This window comes from Dromiciops gliroides, chromosome 3 (genome assembly GCF_019393635.1).
Source record: "Dromiciops gliroides isolate mDroGli1 chromosome 3, mDroGli1.pri, whole genome shotgun sequence".
In the NCBI taxonomy this organism is placed as follows: domain Eukaryota; kingdom Metazoa; phylum Chordata; class Mammalia; order Microbiotheria; family Microbiotheriidae; genus Dromiciops; species Dromiciops gliroides.
Window position 1 is genome coordinate 649,089,043 of NC_057863.1, and position 21,677 is coordinate 649,110,719.

The window sequence follows — 21,677 nt, forward strand, 5'->3', positions numbered from 1 at the left end:
CAGACACTTAACACTTACTAGCTGTGTGACCCTGGGCAAGTCACTTAACCCCAATTGCCTCACTTAAAAAACAACAACAACAACAACAACAACAAAATTACCCAAGTTAAAAAAAAAAAGCCTTACTGAAAATTAGAATGAATCAAACAGAAGCTAATGAATTGATTAAACAGAAAGAAATATCAAAACAAAGTCCATATACTGAAAAAATAGAATAAAGCACAAGGCATCTCAATGCAAAACAACAACCATCACCAAAAAGGGGGGGTGGAGGGCTGGAACATAGATTATGGAGAAATCAGAAATGACTAACCAACTGAAAAAAAGAGGGTTTAGACATTGTTTCAAGAAATCATGACATAAAAATGTCCAATTGTATGAGAACCAGAAGGAGGAGTGAAAATAGTAGAAATTCTGCTCTTCAAAAAAAAATGCTAAATAAAAACTACCAACAATATTGTAGCCAAAATCCAGAGTTTCCAGGCCAAAGACAAAATACCATAAAAATCCAAAGTGAAATTATTCAACTACCAAGGAGTCCTAGCAAAGATCACACAAATTTAACTGCTATTATTATAAATGTGGGTTGACATTGGAATATGCTATTCCAAAAGGCAAAACTATATCCCTACCACCAAGAATGACTAACCCCCCAAAATTGTATATAATCATATGGAGGGGGTATGAATGGACCTTTAATGAAATAAGACACATCCAAACATTTCTCTCTGTGTGTCTCTGTCTCTCTGTGTGTCATTCTCTCTATTTCTATCTCTTTTTCTGTCTTTCTCACTGTCTCTCTGTCTCTGTCTCTGACTCTCTCTCTCCCTCTCTCTGTTTCTCTCTGTCTGTCTCTGTCTCTGTCTCTGTCTCTCTGTCTCCCCTCATCCCCTTATAGAGGAGACAGTGAAAAAAAGAGGAAAAAAGTATGAGAAAACAATGAAGAAGGAAATACACAATTAATGATTATAACTCTAAATGTAAGTTAGATTAACTCCCCCCCATAAAACAGAAGAGGTTACCAGGCCAGATCAGAAAGTAAGAGCCTAAAAATATGTTGTCTATAAGGAACACATTTGAAATATGAAGATTCACAGAGGTCAAATAAAGGGCTAGAGAAAATCTCTTCTGCTTCAGATGAACTCATAAAAGCACACTAGTTATCATGATCTGAGAAAAGTTAACAGCAAAAAATGGACTTCACTTTTAAATATAAGCAGGGAAACTGCATTATGCTGAAAGGTACTATAGACAAGTTACTACACAAAAATAACTAAATATACACCAAGCATCACAATATCTAGACAGTTAAAGGAAATGCTAAACAAATTCTGAAAGAATAAAATGACATTAGTAATGGACCTTAATGTACCTTTTTAAGACCTAGACAAATATGAACCAAAACAGGTTAAGGATTTGAGTGGAATTTTATAAGACTTGAGTGTGATGGACCTCTGAAGATTATTATATAGTAATAGAAAAGAAAATAAATATTTCTCAGCTGTATGTGACACTTTCACAAAAATCTGACCATGCATGAGGGTATAAAATCTTCACACAAATGCTGTAAAGAAAAGTATTAAATACATCTTATACTGATCACAGTGAAACAAAAAATATATTAAAATAATGGACTTTGAAGGAAAAATTACAATAATAGACTAAAAAACTTAATTCTAAAGAACTGGTGGGGGGTAGCTAGGTGACACAGTGGATAGAGCACTGGTCCTGGAGTCAAAAAGACCTGAGTTCAAATTTGGCCTCAGACACTTGACAGTTACTAGCTGTGTGACCCTAGACAAGTCACTTAACCCCAATTGCCTCACCAAAAACAAACAGAAAACCTGGTAGGTCAAGGTCTGTTTTCTCATTTCTTTTCTTGTCCAGAGTAAGTGATCTCATTTCCATAAGCAACCCTTAGCCCATCCTGTAGCAGATTGTAATCATTTTCATCAACGACAATGAATAGACAATACATAGAGCTCTTGACCAACAAAGGTTGGAAGACTGGAAGCAGAAAGACCAGTAAGGAGTCTATTGAAAAAATTCAGATGGAAATTGATGAGGGCTTGAATTTGGCCAGGGTAGTGGTGAGGGAGATAAAGGTATGTTCACAGGATTTAAATCTGGGATGAGTGTTACAGATAGATCACCTACCCCATATGGCATAATTTTATAGATTGGGAAATCGATGTCTAGAGAAAAGAAGGAACTTATCCAACATCCCACAGCAAGCGAGTTACAGGGTCAGGATTCTCATCCAGGCCTCCTGATTTGAAAGAAAGAGCTCTTTCTCTTCCAGTACACAGCCTTTCAGGGATAGATTGAGAGACAATTATTTAAAACTTTTCAAGGAGGAAGGTGGCATAATCAGGACGGTATTTCAGGACCATTAAATGGGGACAGTGATATAAAGGATGAATTAGAAAGATGAGAGGACCAGAGGCAGGAACACTGGTGAGAAAATTATTGCCATAATTTGGAAGAGCAAAGATAAAGGAGTCTGAAGTAGAATCCGAGAGGAGGGTGGAGATGTGAGAGATATCGTCCAAGAACAATCAACACAAACAACTATAACATTAGGGAAACTATGACAGAATTTTGAGAAGACATGAGGTTTGAAGAGAAGCTCAAAGATGATTTCCAATTTGAATCTCAGTGACTGAGAGGTTGATTTGCCATTGTGATGTTTAAAATCTAAATGTGTGGTCACCTTAATTTAGAAGCTTTAGCACCAATCTTTGGGCATTAAGCATACCAGGTATTAGTAAAAGGAGAACACATGGAGTTCAGAAAGTTAAGAAAAGGCCTATCTAGCCTTAAGTTCCAGGCTGGTTTAGTTCTTCCTCAAGTCCTCCACCATGAGCCTGCTTCAACCATGAACTACTCAAGCAAACTGAGTGTGGAAGCATTTTATAGATCCAGAGGAGAGGTGGTCCTTTCACACTGCTTCAAGCTGATTGGTTAGTGTCATCCAAAACCATTGGTTCACTGCACTTGAAGGTTGTCTTGAGTTGATATCAAAGACCTTAGCTTCTGAGAGCAATACCTACTTAAAGATCAGCCAGGTGTAGTTACAATCTAATTAACTTGAAGTAGGCTAATCAGTAAAGTCAATCACTCTCACTTAATTCAATCAGTTTAGATTAATCTCCAGGTGGGCCTTTGAGTATCTGCCAAATCCCATTATTTTCTCACAGCATCAACTAAAAGAGAGAAGGGAAGCGAGCACAACATGGGGAGGAAATCATGAGTTCAGAGGTGAAGTATGTAGATATTGATGTGCTTGCCCAATATTAAGGTGTCCCCAATTATTTGTCAGATACCCTGTAATGTGATCTTGCCAAAGGGATACCAAAGTTCAGAGGAACTAAGGCCAAGTCTGCTTCATTAATCAATAAGCATTTTTTTGGTATTTAAGGAGTGCCAGGCACTGTGCACAAGTACTAAGCACTTCATGTTGGAGACCCCTCAAAAACACTCAAGGTTCTTTTTCTCTTCTCTGTCCACAACAGGCATGTCTCCAGGAAGAGGTAATGGCCCCTCACTCTTTGGAGGGGCCATTGCTGCCATTGTGATTGGTGTCCTAGCTGGAGTGGCTCTCATCGGGACTCTCATCTATTTCCTGTTTTTCAGAAAGAGTGGAAGGTAGAACCATGCTTCCTATAGTTGTCCTCCCTCCTAGTACATCTCCTTGAATAGGGGAGAGTCACCACCATGGTGTTCTGTCTGGATCTGATAAACTTCTCTTTCCCAAACTCAAACTTTTCAGCATTAATTCCCTTGGGTGGCTCCTTCTCTGGGCTTTCATTCTCCCCTATCCCTCATACATGATTGCTTCTTGGAAAAACTTGTTCACTTCCCCATTGGGGTGGGGACAAGATTTAAACATTTTTTTAGATTCTCAACCAAAAGGACTGAGGTCCAAGAAGGCACAGAGGGGAAAAATGGACGGGACAGCAAGGAGACAGAAGATAGGTTACTACATACAATCTAGTGAGAAACCAAGAGAAGGAAAAGGTCATTGAGGCAGATCTAGGCTGCATGGACAATCTGAGTCAGAGACTTATACTACCTATAGATAAAGAAACTAAGAGTGAGGAGATTGTATTTAGGTATGACATTAAGCCTGAGGGCATCCAAGGACAAGCCTTGACTTCGATCCAACTGTCCCTTCCAGCTCTGAGAACCCTAATATTTTGTTTGGAAATGTCATTCCCCCATGTCTTTTCTTTCTTCAGGGCCAGTAACCACCACCTTTCAGCAGCCAAACATGGTAAGTAAAGGCACCAATCAGCACCTAATGGTGGCCCTAGGAGATCAAGCTCCAATCACAGTCTTCTTTCTTTATTTCAAGGATAACCTAGGAGGTGTCCTTCTAAGAGGGCCAAGTCCATTTGCCTTTTTTTTTTTAGCTAGGAGGACCATGAAGCCTCATACAATTCAACTTTGAAAATAGTCCTCCATTCTATTCTTTTTTTTTTTTTTAGGCAATGGGGGTTAAGTGACTTGCCCAGGGTCGCACAGCTAGTAAGTGTTAAGTGTCTGAGGCCGGATTTGAACTCAGGTACTCCTGAATCCAGGGCCGGTGCTTTAACCACTGCGCCATCTAGCTGCCCCCCATTCTATTCATTTTAAACACTATTTATTAATCCATGCACTCACCAGGCACTGTCAAAGTCCTTAATATTTAGGGGACTAAGAGCTAAGTTACTATTTGTGCAGGGCCTGGGGATAGGGTCTCTACATTCTCAACTCCCTTTTCTGCTCCTCTGCTCACATTCTGACTCTATACTTAACACCTGTGTGACCATGGGGAAATATCTCTCTGCCACAACTTCCTCTTCAGTGTAGAGAGAGGCTGGAAGAACTGCCTCAGTGGTCCCTTCCATGTCAATATCTATGCTTCTCTTTTTAAAATTTAATTGTATTATTCTCCAGTTACATATTATGTATAAGGATAGTTTTCAACATTTGTTTACACTGGATTTTTAGTTCCAAATTTTTCTTTTCTCCCCCCCTCCCTTCCCTCCCTCCCTCCTCCACAAGACAGAAAGTAGTCTGATATAGATTGTATATGTTCAGTCACATCAAACATATTTGTACATTAGTCATCTTGTGAAAGAGGAATCAGAGCACGAAGGAAAAACCTCAAACAAGAAGGAAAAATAGTCCAAAAGTAGAAACAGGGGCAGCTAGATGGCGCAGTGGTTAAAGCGCTGGCCCTGGATTCAGGAGTACCTGAGTTCAAATCCAGCCTCAGACACTTAACACTTACTAGCTGTGTGGCCCTGGGCAAGTCACTTAACCCCCATTGCCCCGCAAAAAAAAAAAAAAAAAAGTAGAAACAGTATGATTCAATCTGCATTCATAATCCACATAATTCAGTTTTTCTGGATGTTGAGAATATTTTCTATCATGAGTTCTTTGAAACTGTTTTGGATTGTTGCATGGCTGAAAAGAGCCACACAATGTTGCTCCTACTGTGTACAATGTTCTCCTGGTTCTGCTCCTCTCAGTCAGCATCAGTTCATGTAAGACCTTCCAGGTTTCTCTGAACGCCTCCTGCTCATTGTTTCTTACAGCACAATAGTTTTGCTGTGAGAAATAATAGTTTTGCATTCATATACCACAATTTGTTTAGCCATTCCCCTATTGATGGGCATTCCCTCAATTTCCAATTCTTTGCCACCACAAAGAGAGCTGCTATAAATATTTTTGTACATGTGGGTCCTTTTCCCTTTTATATGGTCTCTTTGGGATACAGACCTAGCAGTGGTACCACTGGGTCAAAGGGTATGAACAGTCCCATAGCCCTTTTGGCATAGTTCCAAATTGCTCTCCAGAATGGTTGGATCAGTTCACAGCTCCACCAACAATGCATTAGGGTTCCAATTTTTCCACAGCTTCTCCAACATTTGTTATTTTCTTTTTTTTGACATATTAGCCAATCTGATAGGTGTGAGGTGGTACCTCAAAGTTGTTTTAATATGCATTTCTCTGATCAATAGTGATTTAGAACATTTTTTCATATAGACTCAAAGGCCCTGTGCAACCAGGATATGCCTCAGAAGCCTTCTACAGAGATAGAGCAGAGAGCTGTATTCTCCCCCAGAATCCCACATTGCAAGAGTCCCCTGGGCTGTGCATGAGGCAGAGGAAGTTAGAAACCTGGATTTGGGGTAAGAAGACCTGCATTGCTTTCCCACCTTTTCTGTTTATTCCCCAAGTGAAATTGGGCAGGTCACTGCATTTTTTGAGTCTCTTTCTTCCACTATCAAATGAGGTTATTGGACTAGATCATCCCTAAGGTCACTAGAACCAATGATGTTGTGATTTCATCTTCCCTTTAGGGGTGAGGGGATGACATCGAATCTGGCCCCTTGACCCAGAATTCCTCACCCTGTCATCTATACCTCCCTCATCTCTAGCCTGTGACTCAATGTGCTGAAACTTGGCTGCCTGGTTCCCACTTCTTTGCTGTGTGACCAAGGGCTAATCACTTGACCACTCTGAGTGTCCTTTTCCTCCTCCTCAACATGGGAAAATATTGGCTGACCTTGTAGGTTCACAGGGCTGTTTGACTGGGGATTGTCTTTAATCATTTTAAGAAAATACACATTGTAATATGAGTGGTTTTTTCCCCTGTTGGACCACAAGCTCCAGAAGGGGAGGGAGAACAACTCTGTTCCCCTTCCCCCAGTATGAAGTTCACACAGTGTCTGGGCTTAATATTTGAGGGAATCTACTGAGCTGGCCCCTCCCTCCTCCTCTTTACCTCAGGCTTCCTTCAAGTCCAGGCCAAAACCACATTTTCTAGGATAGGTCTTTCCTGACACACCCCCCCCCAATGCTAGTGCCTTCCCTTCAGAGCCAGGATGCATGGTTTCCAACCCCAGGTCTGTTATTCATTGTCCAATAGACCTTGTACAAGTCACTCAGCCCCTGGCAACCTCCATTTTCTTCAATGGGAAAATAAGGGGGTGCATTATGTGTTATTTAAAATATTGTGGGGAAAAGGACCCACATGTACAAAAATATTTATAGCTGCTCTTTTTGTGGTGGCAAGGAATTGGAAATTGAGGGGCTGCCCATGAATTTTGGAATAGCTGAACAAGTTGTGGTATATGAATGTAATGGAATTCTATTGTGCTGTAAGAAACCATGAGCAGGAGGAGTTCAGAGAAACCTGGAAGTACTTGCATGAACTGATTATGAGTGAGATGAGCAGAACCAGAAGAACATTATACACAGTAACATCAACATTATGTGGTGATCAACTGTGATAGACTAGATTCTTCTCACCAATCCAATGGTACAAGAAAGTTCCAAAGGACTCATGATGGAAAGGGCTCTCCAAATCCAGGGGAAAAAAAGAACTGTGGAATATGGATGCAGATTGAACCATACTATTACTTTTGTTTTTGGTGCTGTTGTTTTTCTTTTTTGAGGTTTTCCCTTTTTGCTCTGATTCTTCTCTTATAACATGACTAATGCAGAAATATGTTTAATATTATATATATATATATATATATATATATATATATATATATATATATATATATATATATATATATATAAAACCTATATCAGATTACCTGCTTTCTAGGGGAGGTGGGGAGGGAGGGGAGAGAGGGAGAAAATTTTAAAATTGGAAATCTCATATAAACAAATGTTGAAAACTAAAAAAAATTGTAGGACTAGCTGGGGTTTCTAAAAATATTGCTACTTATAAATTAAAGGCTATTGCACCAGTAAGCATCTATTTTTAATTAATATCACATATTACTAAAGTATTAACCACGTGTCTGCATGACTTCCCCACTAGTTACAGGTCTTATAGACCTGAACAGTTACATACCCAGCATGAAGAGTCCCAGGAGGGAAGCCAGGAAGAGAGCCCACAGTAAGAGAGTAAGAGAAGAGCAAAAGAGAGAAACTCCTGTCCCCAGGTAGAGGTGGGTCATCACACATCGATCTAAGCTAATTGGTTATGTGGGGACCAATTTTTAATTGGGGAGTGTGAGATTTAAAATTGGATACTAGAGCATTAACCTCCCCTTTTAACTGTTTCCCTTATTTTATCTCCCAGATCAGTAAGTTAAAGAAGCCTCTGGTCCTAGTTAGAGCTTTTATTGTTTGGTAATTACAAGGTGATGTTGATTAAAGGGATAGGAAAGTAGAAATACAAAACAAATAGTCTTAAGTCTAAGCTTAGTCTCTATTCCGTATAAAACTCACCAAAAACCAAAGGACACCTTGGGAGGGGGGTGGGGAGAGCCATGTCAAGCACGTGCTGCTACGGCAAGCCGGCAGAGTCGAACTCCAGTCAGCATCTGTCTGAGCAGCGCAGCTCGTGAACAAGGAGAGCCAAAAAGACCTCCCACTTCCGTTCTCTCCTTGCCTTTTAAGCTCGCACCCTGGAAGTGGAGTGCTTAGCAGCCGGACTGGCATGCATAGCCCATGCACGGTCATCGGTCTCCTCCCCGAAAGGGTGGTCCTTCAAAAACTGGCATCTTTCCATATTCACTAACCAACTGTTAAAAACTTTTTACCACAGGAGTCCTAGCTAAGTGGCTTGCCGCAATATTGGGGCAAGGAAGGAGACTGGCAGCCTCCCTCAAAACAGAACAAGATTTATTTTAACAAGAATGAACTTAAAAAAAAAAAACACAAACAGGATCAGTAGGATCAAGGGAAAGGAAATAAAATGGGAAAAGGGAAATTATAATACCTGACAAAATACCACCGCCCAGGAATCAGCTGAAAATATGCAGCAGAACACCTGTCGCTTTCCAGCTTCCACCTAGAATGCCCAATTCTCCTCCCCCAAACCTAGAAACACCCCACACAGCCCCAGCCAATGGGATGGCCGCTCTGACAGTCACATGACTGCCCTCACTAGGCTTTCAATCATTATAATTTTGCCAGGCCCATGTAGGTGTTGGCGAGTGGTGATGACATGAGGTGCCAGAGCCCTGGCAAGGTCTACAACCAGTGGGTGGAGTATCGTGTGGTTTGCCGAGCCCCAGGCCAGTGCGCGCTGAGGCATAAAAACCTCAAATAACAATTAATTCTTTACACTTTTAACCTATTCTTCCTCAAAAGTGTTTTACTTCTGACTGTCCCCTCCCCCGCTCTGCACTCCCTTTTTTTTCACCCTTCCTTCCTTTTCCTCTTCCCCTCCTACTTTCCTGTAGGGTTAAATAGATTACTCCTCCCAATTGGGTGCGAATGTTATTTCTTCCATGAGCCCACTCTAATGGGGATTAAGGTCTTTGAGCTAATTCTGTGTTCTAAATTTTTCTTCCTCCTTCCCTCCTCAACCCTCCCTATGAAATCAAGCAATTCAATATGTCATACTTGTGCAGTAATTCATAACATCTTCACCTTCCTTGAAAGTGTTTTGCTTTTTACTGCTCTCTCCCCCAATCTGCCTTTCCTCATTCACTTCTTCCCCCCTTTATCTCCTCCCCTCCCTCAGAGCAAAAATATATTACTATACCTACTTAAGTATGTATGTTAGTCCTTATTTGAGCCAATTCTGATGATATTAAGGTTTACTAACTCCCCAACTGCTTCCTCCTCTTCCCCTCCCCTCCATAAGCTTTTTTTCTTGTTTCCTTCATGTGAACTACCTCTCCCCAGACCATCTCTCCCCTTCCTCCTCCCCCAGTCTATTCCTCCTACCCCTCAACCCTATTTTAAAGATGTCATCATGCAGGGGAAGCTAGGTGGTGCAGTGGATAGAGCACCAGCCCTGGATTCAGGAGTACCTGAGTTCAAATCCAGCCTCAGACACTTGACACTAGCTGTGTGACCATGGGCAAGTCACTTAACCCCCATTGTCCTTAAAAAAAAAAAGAAAGAAAGAAAGAAAAAAAAAAGAAGATCTCATCATGGGTTAGTTAGGTGGCACAGTGGACAAAGCACCAGCCCTGGATCAAGGAGGCCCCAAGCCCAAATCCAGCCCCAGACATAAGATACCCCACGCTGTCTGCCCCACAAAAAACAAAACTTAAATGCTTTGCAGATATCATCCCTTCATATTCAGTTCAGACCCATGTCTTCTGTGAATTCCTTACTGAGATATTTCTTATGAGTTTGAAGTATTATCTTCCCATGTAGGAATGTAAACAGTTTGATCTTTTAATATCCCTCATGAAGTCTTTTTCCTGTTTACCTTTTTATGCTTCTCCAGGGTCTTGTATTTGAAAGTCCGATTTTCTATTCAGTTCAGATCTTTTCATCACAAATGCCTGAAAGTCCTCCTTTTTATTGAAATCCCATTTTTCCTCTGAAAGATTATAATTAGTTTTGCTGGGTGCATGATTTTTGGCTGTAGTCCCAGTTCCTTTGCCCTCTGGAATATCATATCCCATGCCCTTTGGTCCTTTAATGTAGAAGATGCTAGACCTTGTTTTATCCTTATTGGAGGTCCATAGTATTTGAATTCCTTTTTTCTAGCAGCTTGCAATATTTTCTTGATCTGGGAGTTCTTGAATTTGGCTATAATATTCCTGGAGGTTTTCCTTTTGGGATCTCTTTCAGGAGGTGATTGTTGGATTCTTTCGATTTCTATTTTAGCTTCTGCTCCTAGAATATCAGGTAAATTTTCCCTCACAATCTCTTGGAGGATGGTGTCTAAGCTTTTGTTTTGGTCATGGTTTTCAGGTAGTCCAATGATTTTCAAATTATCTCTCCTAGATTTATTTTCCAGGTCAGCTGTTTTTCCAAGGAGATATTTCACATTGCCTTCTATTTTTTCATTCAATTTAATTTGCTTTACTGTGTCTTGGTTTCTCATAAGGTCCCTAGCTTCCATTTGTTCAATCCAAATTCATAGGCAATTATTTTCATCAGACAGTTTTTTAATCTCCTTTTCCACTTGGCTTTTCAAACTGTTGACTTTTTTCTCATGACTCTCCTGCATCACTCTCATTTCTCTTTCCATTCTTTCCTCTCTCTCTCTCTCTCTCTCTCTCTCTCTCTCTCTCTCTCTCCCTCCCTCCCTCCCTCCCTCCCTCCATCTTCCTTCTATCTCTCCTACTTTCTCTTCAATGTCCCTTTAGAGAGCTTCCATGGCCTGAGACCAGTTCATATTTTTCTTGGAAGCTTTGGATATTGGAGCTTTGACCCTGTTATTATCTTCTTCTTCTGATGGTGTATTGTGGTCTACCTTTCCTCCAAAAAGTTTACTCCTTATATCCTTTTTTTTGTGGGGCTATGGGGGTTAAGTGACTTGCCCAGGGTCACACAGCTAGTAAGTGTCAGGCGTCTGAGGTCGGATTTGATCTCAGATACTCCTGAATCCAGGGCCAGTGCTCTATCCACTGTGCCACCTAGCTGCCCCCTACTCCTTATATTCTTAAAGAATACAGCACTGAATACCCAGTGAAAACAGCAGAAAAATATCAGTAAATACAAAGAAAGACCAAATAAAGCCCAGATATTCCTTCAAGAAGTGGGCAGAGCCTGGCACTAGTAGGAAGTAACAATTCAAGAAGTAAGGCTAGGGGCAGCTAAGTGGCACAGTGGATAGAGCACTGGACCTGGATTCAGGAGGACCTGTGTTCAAATCTGGCCTCAGCCACTAGACACTTGCTAGCTGTGTGACCCTGAGTAAGTCACTTAGCCCCCATTGCCCTTCCCCCCCCCCAAAAAAAAGGGAAGAAGTAAGGCTAGAAGATTGAACCAGTCAAAAAATTACTCAAATAAAAAAAAAGCTATTATGGTGACAGCAATGCCGAGATATAAACCTGGGTGGGGGGAGGGTTTAGTGAGAAAATGCATCTGAAATATCTACAAGCATAGCCTAAAATAAAATATATAACTTGTAGTCAAGGTGAAGTAGCCTTCCTGGAAGAAATGAAGATATATATATATATATATATATATATATATATATATATATATATATATATATATATATATATATATATATATATATATATATATATATATATATATATATATATATATATATATATATATATATATATATATATATATATATATATATATATATATATTGGTGAGGTAATTGGGGTTAAGTGACTTGCCCAGGGTCACACAGTTAGTAAGTGTTAACTGTCTGAGGCCAGATTTGAACTCAGGTCCTCCTGAATCCAGGGCCAGTGCTCTATCCACTGTGCCACCTAGCTGCCCCCAAGCAATATATTTTTAAGAGTTTTACATTATTTTATTAATAGCATTTATATAGAACTTCAAAGTTTACAATGTACATTGCAAATATTACCTTATTTTATTTTATCTTCACAATAACCTTGGGAGGTTAGTGCTATTATTATCATCCCCATTTTACAGATGAAGAAACTAAAGCATACAGGGGTTAAGTAGCTTGTCCAGGGTCACAGAGACAGGTGGTGGCCATTGAGTCACTATAGAGAGCAAGGGATGAAAGATACAGCTAAACCATGTCACCTCATGGAAAGGGATTCCCGAGGGATAGAACCTTGGAAGGAGAGTTTGCCAATCTTGAGGATTATATTTCTAAATAACTGGATAAAGGCAACAAGTCTCACAGGAGGGAATTAGGGCCTTGACTAGCATGACTGGGGAACACTTCAGAAGTCAATAGTTGTCTTTCTCATGAGCTCCACTGTAGGGTCACTTGTGGCAATCTTCCCTAATTAATCCTCCCAAAGTTGACTTGTGATCATCCACTGTTGGTTTTCCATTTATTATCCCTTTAAAGGGTGATAATTGGAGCTGGAAGAAGTATTCCTCCTGTATATATTTTGTACAGATTTGTTTGATTGTTGTCTCCTTCATCAGATTGTGAACTCCTTGAGGGCAGGTGTAGCCTTTTGCCTCTTTCTCTATCCCCAGTGCTTATCAGAGTGCCTAGGACATACTAAGTACTTAATAAAGGCATACCGACTAATTTTTATTCTCCACAGGCAGGGGCTATATATTTCGTGACTCCTCAGATGTTCCACCTCCTCTACAAGGTGTTCTTGTGTATGACCACTGAATGGAACTTGATATCCTGATTCATCAAATTCTCTCTTTAAATCTTCCAGAATTGTCACCGTCTCTTCTCCATTTTCTAGATAATCACCTTCAAAAGCCCAGGTCTGGAGGTTTTGGGGCAAGATTGTCAGGAACTGTTACAGGACCAGGTGCTCAAAGATCTGCTATTTTGTGTTCCTTTCTGGTCTAAGCCAGAGATGGTACCCTGAGCACAGGCAGAATTCAAACTGCAAGTTTCTTTAATGGACAGGAGTAAAACAATTTCCGTCTGAGAGTAAAACAATTCTGATTGGTACACATTTCAATTAGGGGATAGGATTAGTTTCACCTTGGTTGTTCCCCTATTATATCATCCTTGGGAGATGGGATTAGCCCTCAGGAGATGGAATTAGTCCTGAGTGGGCAGTCCTCTCATTGATACTGACTGAGGATCCTTCCCCAAAAGTTCAAGAAAGGTTAAAATATGAGGGTCACTCAGATTAAATTCTGCCCCAGTGACTGACTTTGCCCACCTCCAAGAAAAAAACACACAGCAGGAGCAAAAGTTGAATTCAACTTACTGGAAGAGATAAAGCAAGAGTTAGAAGGGAAAAGAGCTAAAAATGAAATTATAAGTCGAATGAAAGCAGTAGAGGAAATGAATGGAAAAAAATGAGCTAGATGAAGAATTGGAAAAGAAATTAGAGCTACAGAAGAAAATAATCTGAAAATTCTTGGCACAGGAGATACAAATCTTCCCCAAGCAATAGACTTCTGATTCCACCAGGCATCAAGAAATAGTAAAATGTAACTAAGACTAGAAGGAAAACAGTTAAAAGAAAAAATATTTGCTGCAACCTTCTCTGAAAAACAATAATAGCTATGGTAAATTGCATTTCTTTAGAGCTTTCTATGTATCAGTTACTGTGCTGAGTACTTTACAAATATCTCTCTTGGTCCTCAAAACAACCCTGGGAAATAGATGCTATTATTATCCCCATTTTACAGATGAGGAAACAGACAGAAAAAGAGGTTAAGTGACTTACCCAAGGTCACAAAGTTAATGAGTATCTTAGACTGGATTTGTACACAGGTCTTCTTGGCTGGACCAAACACTTTATACACTGTGGCACCTCTCTCTTCCAGCTATGAGAATTCTGAAAAAGGTTCCATTTTTAAAATTTATAAGGAACTGATTAAAATGTATAAGAATAAGAGCCATTCTCCAATTGATAAATGGTCAAAGGATATAACCAGAAATTTTTTAAAGAATAAATTCAGACTATCAATAGCTATATGAAAAATGCTTCAATTCATTAACAATTAGAGAACAGCTCTACAATTCCACCTCATGCTCTTCAGATTGCCAAAGTTGATTCAAAAAAAAAGAAAATGACAAATGTTGGAGGGGATGTGGGAAAAACAGGCACATTGATGTATTGTTGGTAGAGATGTGAATTGGTCCAGCCATTTGTGAATATAGTTTGGAACTATGTTCCCAAAGTTGCCAAATTGTTCATATCCTTTGACACAAGAATAACCCTAGTGGTCTCTATCCCAAGGAAAGACAAACACATATATCCATACATATATATGGGGATAGATGGTGTGTATAGATAGTAACCCAGGTTCACTAGAGCTAAGAGTATGTGGAGGGGAATAGGGAAAATGTAGACTGGTGCCAGACTGGGAGAAGCTTTGAATGCCAGGTCTTGAATGTATGGACTATTTTTCATGAGACAGCATGGCACAACAGCTAAACCACCAGATTTGGAGTTTAAAAGAATTGGATTGAAAGTTCTCCTAAAACACTGAGTATCTGGGTGTCTCTGGACAATTCAGTTAAGCTCTCCTGACCCTTGTAACCATTGGAATGACGCCACCTGCTGGAGACTTACTGTAGAAAAGCTCCTCCATGAGGAGAAGGCCTCTGAAGGCAAGCCATGTGATCAAGGTCCTTAGCATCAGGGAGTGACATTTACTTGTAGGTACTGTCTATCAAAGCTACCAGCCAATCAACTTGAGGATCCTCCCATTTTCTGGGAGGGGGAGACGAAGTAGGAAGCAGACGCTGGCGAAAGGGTTCTGCCTCCTTTGGTTTCTGACCGCAAGGTCATGGTGGGTCGGATGATGGGGTCTCTTAGAAATTCTTAAACGCTTAAATACTCTTGCTAAAGCTTATAATTTATTGGCGGCCACTCATTAGATTTTGGATAGTATAGCTAGAATTTTAGCCCCCTTAGACCCTGGTTTCCTCATCTGTAAAATGGTGTTGATAAGACCCACTCCAGAAGATCTCTGTAAGGATCTAGTGAGATGTCACATGTGAAACCCTCTGCAAACCTCAGAGGTCTTTGTAAAAATTTACCATTATTATTCCTCCAAGAACAAGGGGGGGTCACCAAGGGGTTAGCAGATGATCTGTGAGGTCATCTTAGCACAATGCTCCCATTTAACTGATGGGGAAACTGGGGCTGAGAGAACGGAAGCAGTGTGTCAGAAGAAATAAAGTGAGTAAATAGCAGAGGCAGGATGCTAGGCGAAGTGTTCAATGTCTGCAATCAGTGCTCAGGAGTAAGTCACCTTGTGCAGCCAACTTTCCCAGTGCATCTGAAGGAGGATTCATTTCCAAACCTGACGTTTATGGAAACTGATTGTGCAAATGGATCCAGACCTTTGCACACTGATGTCACATTCCTCTCCCAGAAAGAATTCAGGAAAACTAAACCAACATCTGGCATGTGTGAACTCATGTAACCACGAGGGGGCAGCACAGAGACACAAAGGACCAGAGGTGCCTAGAATTAGAGAGTGGGAAGAAAGAATCTCTAAGTGAACGTCTCCCCACTACAATATTTATCCAGGCTCTGTTTGAATACTTCCAGGGATAGGGAGCTCACCCCTTCACGTAACATCTCAATCTTTACTGAACAGCTTATTGTTGGAAAGTAAATGCTGAACATTGGGATTTCCTATAACTCTGTTCCCAGTTTTCTCTCCTGGGGCCAAACAGAACTGATCTGATTCCCTCTTACCAAGGACAATCCTTTATATATTTGCAGACAGTAGCCATGCCTCCCCCAAAGTGCTAGTTTTTCTAGTTATTTCAAGGATTCACTCTCATTACTCAGGATTTCATGCCCCTTCCCATTCTGGTCACCTCCTCCAGATGATACCTTAGTCTTTAGGATGTAAAGCCTGGACACAGGATTCCACTCAGATATGCCCAGAGTTGGAGCAATCCATGACCTCCTTCCCACTGCATCATGATCATCCCCACCAGCAGCCTGAGGTCCTTCAGGAGCCCATGGGGAGGTGGCCTAGGGTCCTAGATGATTATGTCAGCAAAGTTCTGCCTAAGAGACAGAAAAGGCTCAGATCATGGCCATAGGGACGGCTGTTTATGTCATTTGTGAAGCCAAATCAGAGATGCTGAACACCAGGATAATCACAGAATAATGGATATCTTAGTCACAGTAATGTTCAGACAGTCTGATAAGGGATAGAGAGAGAACTGGAAATATATCAGTGGAGGGATTTTCCTATCAAATAGTCAAGAGCGAATCTTAACCTAGGTGGATGGAGAATTGATCCCTATGGTTCCTGTTGGTTTCACAGGCCAAGAATAATGCACATTTGTTGAGTTGGATGTCCCAGGGACTCAGTTCTGCTCTAGAATTGCTTGATGGTCTGACTGAACAGGGTTCCTGGGCTTGGTCTGTAATGGAGCCAAGAGCACCAAGGCAGGCCACAAATGAACTCTAAACTTTGGTGGATGAAGACAGGAGCCAATATCTGCCCAGGTGTGATCAGACATAAATCATACTTCCTGGGAGAACCCTGATCCCAAGAATCTGTCTCTTGCTGTAGATCTCTCTGGGTCCTCCAAGTGGCACTAGCAGGAAACAAATGGCTCTGTCCGATTATTCCTCCCCTCCCCCCACCCAGGGAGAGAAAGGGATTCCCTTGGTCCAACACCAGACCTCTCTGAGAAGCCTCTAAGGGCAGCTGACCCAAAGTGGATCTAAAGGCACCTGAGCCTCCCTAGAGCAAGGGACAAAGCCCTTGGGAAATGGACCTCAGCTTCCTATAGAGATCAGGGAATAAAGGGGGATCCAGGCTTAGTTTCAAAGAACAGATGAAAGAGGAAAGAGAGGGACTCCCCACAAAGTTATCCTCAATCACCTTGCAACTCTTGGCTCCATAGACCCCAAGGCCCTGTCCAACCAGGACTCCCCTCAAAAGACTTATATGGAGATGGAACACAGAGCTATGTCCTCCCCCAGAGTTCCACATTACAAGAGTTCCCTGGGTGTGTCTGAAGCAGAGGAAGGCAGAACCCTGGATCTGGGGTCAGGAGACCTGCACTGGCTTGACACCTTTTCTGTTTACTCCCCATGTGACCCCTGGGCAGGTCAATGCTCTTGCTGAATCTATTTCTTCCACTGTCAAATGACGTTGTTGGATCAGATCATCCCTAAGGTCACTGATTCCATTGGTCTTGTAATTTCTTCTTCCCTTTGGGGGTGGGAGGGATGTCTTTATATGTGACCCCTTGATCCTGAATCCCTCTCCCTGTCCTCCAAACCTCCCTGATCTCTGGCCTGTGGCTCAATGTACTAAAACTAGGCTGCCTGGTTCCCACTTGTTTGCTGTGTGACCAGGGCTAGTCACTTGATCACTCTGAGTGTCTGTTTCCTCCTCTTCAACATGGGGAAATATTGGCTGACCTTGCAGCCTCACAAGACTGTTTGACTGGAGCTTGTCTTTCACCCCTGGAAAGAAATGGGCCTTGTTGTGAGTGTTTCTTCCCCCATTGAGCCACAGGATCCAGAAGGGGAGGGAGAGCAATTCTGCTGCCTTCCCCCCCAGCCCCCCCCCTGCCCCCTGCTTTGGAGCTCATATGGTATCTGGGCTTAATATTTGAGGGAATGCACTGAGCCGGCCCCTCCCTCCTCCTCTTTACCTCAGGCCCTGATCCCCCCTTAATGCCAGTGCCTTCCCTTTGAGATCTTCTCCAATTTGTCCTCAGTTTCCCTTCTTTGTACAGAGCAGTGTCCATGGTGTCCCCTCCATTGGACTGGGAGCCCCTGAGAGCAGGGACCTTGGCCTTCCTCTGTGTCCCTAGTGCTTAGCACAGGGCCTGGCACTGAGTAGGTGCTTACACAGGGTTTATTGACTGACTAACCTAATCAAAGGCCCCTTGAGTTCCCAGACCTCCCCCACTCTCCATCCTGGCTTAGCCCCATCCCTGGGCATCTGGGCTCCAGTTCCTGAGTCCTCACCACTCCCACCCCAAAAGGGTGACTGGTTGTCCTCCTTTACTGAGTTAAATGCCTTAAAATATTGTCTCATTTGATCTTCACGGCAAGCCTGGGAGAGAGGTGCTAGTATGATCATTCCCATTGTGCAGTGGAGGAAACTGAGGCAGAGAGAGCGTAAGTAATTTTCCCAAGATTATAAAGCTACCAAGTGTTTGAGGCTAGATTTGAGCTTTCCTCTTTGGCTCCAGGCCTAGCTGATTCTCAGCTGAACTATTGGAGATGGAGAAACCATGCTTGAGAGGGGGGAAAAGGGGTGCAGGGAGAGGAAGATGCTCCCTGTCTGCTCAGACTGTAGGGAGGCAGCTCTACTCTGCATTATCCCCTACTCCCACTCCCCAGCCCTGCTGGACACTCCCAGAAGCCACAGTAAAACACCTGGAGAAAGGCCAGGGCACTCTGGCCTGCCCTGATAGGGGAGGGAGGCTTAGCAGTCTGGGTCCTAGAGGCCCCAAAAAGGGCCCCAAGCACATTCAGGACTTCTGCCCACCACTCTCTGGGCTCATCCTGGAGTCTATCCTATCTCTACTCCAGGAGGGAAAGGAGAGAGTCAGGTGACAGTACACATAGGTGGTACTGACAAAATGTTAGGAGACCCCCTGTTTCCCAGAGCTAAGGCCCAGCAAGCAAGTTGTGCCACAGAGCTTGGCAAAACAATCCTTTGCAGCCACACTCTGGAGGATCTCACTCTCTGGCAAAATCACATAATTATTTTATTGCTTTGACCAGCAACAGGTGTTTTCTGAGCTCAGATAAGCACCTGCTATTAATCCAACTTGTCACATTGTTGCTGTTACACCTCATTGTCAGGGCTACAGCTCACCGGGCATTCACTAGTACAAGTGTTGAGATCTCCCCACACTGTCTTGTGCCTCCACACTAGGGGCAGGGTCCCAGGGCACGTGGCCTTGCTTGCAAGTAATTTCCCTCACTCTGAAAATAAAACTCCTCTTTAATTCCTGACTCTCCTGTCTCTAGCCTGTTCTGTTCAGCTCTGGCCATTCACAGATTAGAGGACAGTAATGCCCAATTGATGGTAAATAATATTGAGTGATCCATGTTCCACTTACTGACAGAACCCCTTCTCCAAGGACAGTGGGAGGGGTCTGTGCAGGGGAGAGGCTCCCTAGGAGAGCCAAGAAACCACCACACCTGGGGGGGAGGGGGAGGAAAGAAGAGTAAAGGGGAGGGAGGAGAAAGTCAGAGGCCAAGTCCCTGCCCTTTGGGGCCCACGTGATCCTGGCAAATAGAAGAGCTATAGCCCTGAGGACAGAGACCTCAGTGCTATAGAGAAGAAGAAGAAGACAGAACAGACACAGCTCTTGGCTGCAGGCAGGGACAGCCTTGGTCTGTTCCCCAGCAGGAACACCTCCAGGAGCTGATCTTGGTCTCTGTATAGGGAAGATACAGCTCAGGAGGGGAAGGCAGAGATTCCTGGCAAGAACAAAGGTGCTCACACATGGTGGGCAGCACAGACTGATGGAGAGACTCACAGAAGCTACCCACAGTGGGAGCAGCCCCTGGAAGGGATTCCTGATCACAGGAGAGACACCAGTTCTGCTGGAGCCCAGGGGAGGAGAGGATGCAGACCCAGACAAAGACAAGTGAATCAAGACAAGTCCCAGGGGGGTCTGTCCCATACACAGTCTCTGCAGCCCAGGGGCAGAGGGGAAGTAGCAGCTCAGGGATATGAATCCCCATCCCTGAGACTCAGGGCAATGTCCAGCCCTGGAGCTGAGTAATCGCTGAAGAATTTAAGAGGAGACAGGAGTGGATCCCAGTCTGATGGTTACTAGCTATGGGACCATGGACAGCTCACTTTACCCACTCTAAGCATATGTTTACCAAAATACCACCTTCTTCCCTGGCTGTGTGGCAGCCAAACTCTGTCAGTTTTAAACCCAGGGCTTAGTGGGAAATGGCCCCCCGGGTTTGAGGACAGAATATCTGGGTTCAAATGCCACTTTTTCCATTTCCCATTTAACATCAATCACATGTTACCTTAACTGGGTCTCAGTTTCCTTAATTTTAAATTGGGGGGCATTTGATTTTGTGATATTTAAGCTTCTGTCCAGGTCTAGGGTCTGATTTCTGTCCTCAGCCACAATACTTGATTGATTCATTTCTCCCTTCAATGTCTTGCCTTCTGCACTGGTAGGTACTCTCTGAATCAGGTCTATGGAAGGAGCTTAAAACATTATAGAACAAACTCTCAGATCCTCCGCAGAGACTGGACCTGACAGACTGATGCAAAGGCACATGAATCCCCTCCAAACATACCCCTCTGAGCCCCCAGCAGACCCTCAGGCAGGCTTAGAAGCCCCCACACTTACCTTGGGGACAGCTCAGTGACCTGGGTCTGTCAGGAGGTCAGGGGACCCTGCTGACCTCTGCCTCCTTCCTCCCCGCTCAGCCTCCATCCTCAGCTGCTGGATGCAGCCAACATCTGCTCAAGGTGCTATTGTCACAGTTGTGCCAAATCCTCCCTATGGGACAGTGGGCAGCAATGTCATCTTGAACATCAAGGGGTTCTCAGAGCAGGCTCTCAGCTATTCTTGGTACAGAAAGACAGCAGAGTCTTCCAACCACATTGCTATCTACACTGTTCTTGATGGAGTACAGAAACCAGCAAATATCCGGGAGTAGGTGCTCCCCGAGGGCTCCCTGCTCATCCCTGACCTCACCCTTGGTGACACTGATATCTACATTGTACAAATTGTTGATTCCAGGGGCCTGATAGCTGTAACAGCACAAGGACAATTACAAGTGTATGGTAAGTGCTGGGCTTCCTTTAGGACATGCCTCAGCCCAGTTCTCTCCTCCTGTCTAGGCTGAGAGCTTTCCCCTAAGCTCCTTACCCAGGGACCAAGAGAATCCAGAACAGGACCTACTCCCACATAAAGTAAACCAAGGAGGTGAGAACCCCCTATACCCAGAGCAGCCTGGTTATGGGTCACAGAGAGTACAGGAGAGTTCAAAGGTCCCAGGCTGCTGAGGCTCCAGGCAGTTAGCATGTGGGAGATAACTTCTTTCTTCCTCCCAGCTTTCCCAGGCCACACTGTGAACATAAAAGGGGCCACTGAAGGCTCAGAATGGCACCTGGCCCCTCCAGCTGTGCCTGAGGCAGGCAGCCTGTGTCTGAAGTTCACCTGCCCCAAGATACTTAGAAGTCCATGAGGCAGAGGGTGTCTTGTTGGGAGAGGGGAAAGTCATTGCCATTCCCTTGCCATCTGGGCCCAGCAGAGCTCAAGTCCAGACTATCCACTCCCCAAGGGCCAGAAGCCTGGTTGCCTGGGTGCCAAGGACCATGTGGATGCCTGTTCATCCTGAGGCTGTAAAGGCTGGGGCCTCAGAGAGGGGACACCAGTATTACCTCCATTT

General features: G+C 43.2%; 1 protein-coding gene across 1 annotated transcript in view; it reads left to right on the forward strand.

Moving 5' to 3' along the window:
- LOC122748249 (carcinoembryonic antigen-related cell adhesion molecule 2-like) overlaps positions 1-3,652 on the forward strand; it is a 90,491-nt gene extending 86,839 nt beyond the window's left edge. The window contains exon 13 of the mRNA XM_043993918.1: positions 3,516-3,652. Within this exon, the coding sequence (XP_043849853.1) occupies positions 3,516-3,652 (137 nt within the window). The remainder of the gene's footprint in view (positions 1-3,515) is intronic.
- Positions 3,653-21,677: the final 18,025 nt, after the last annotated feature.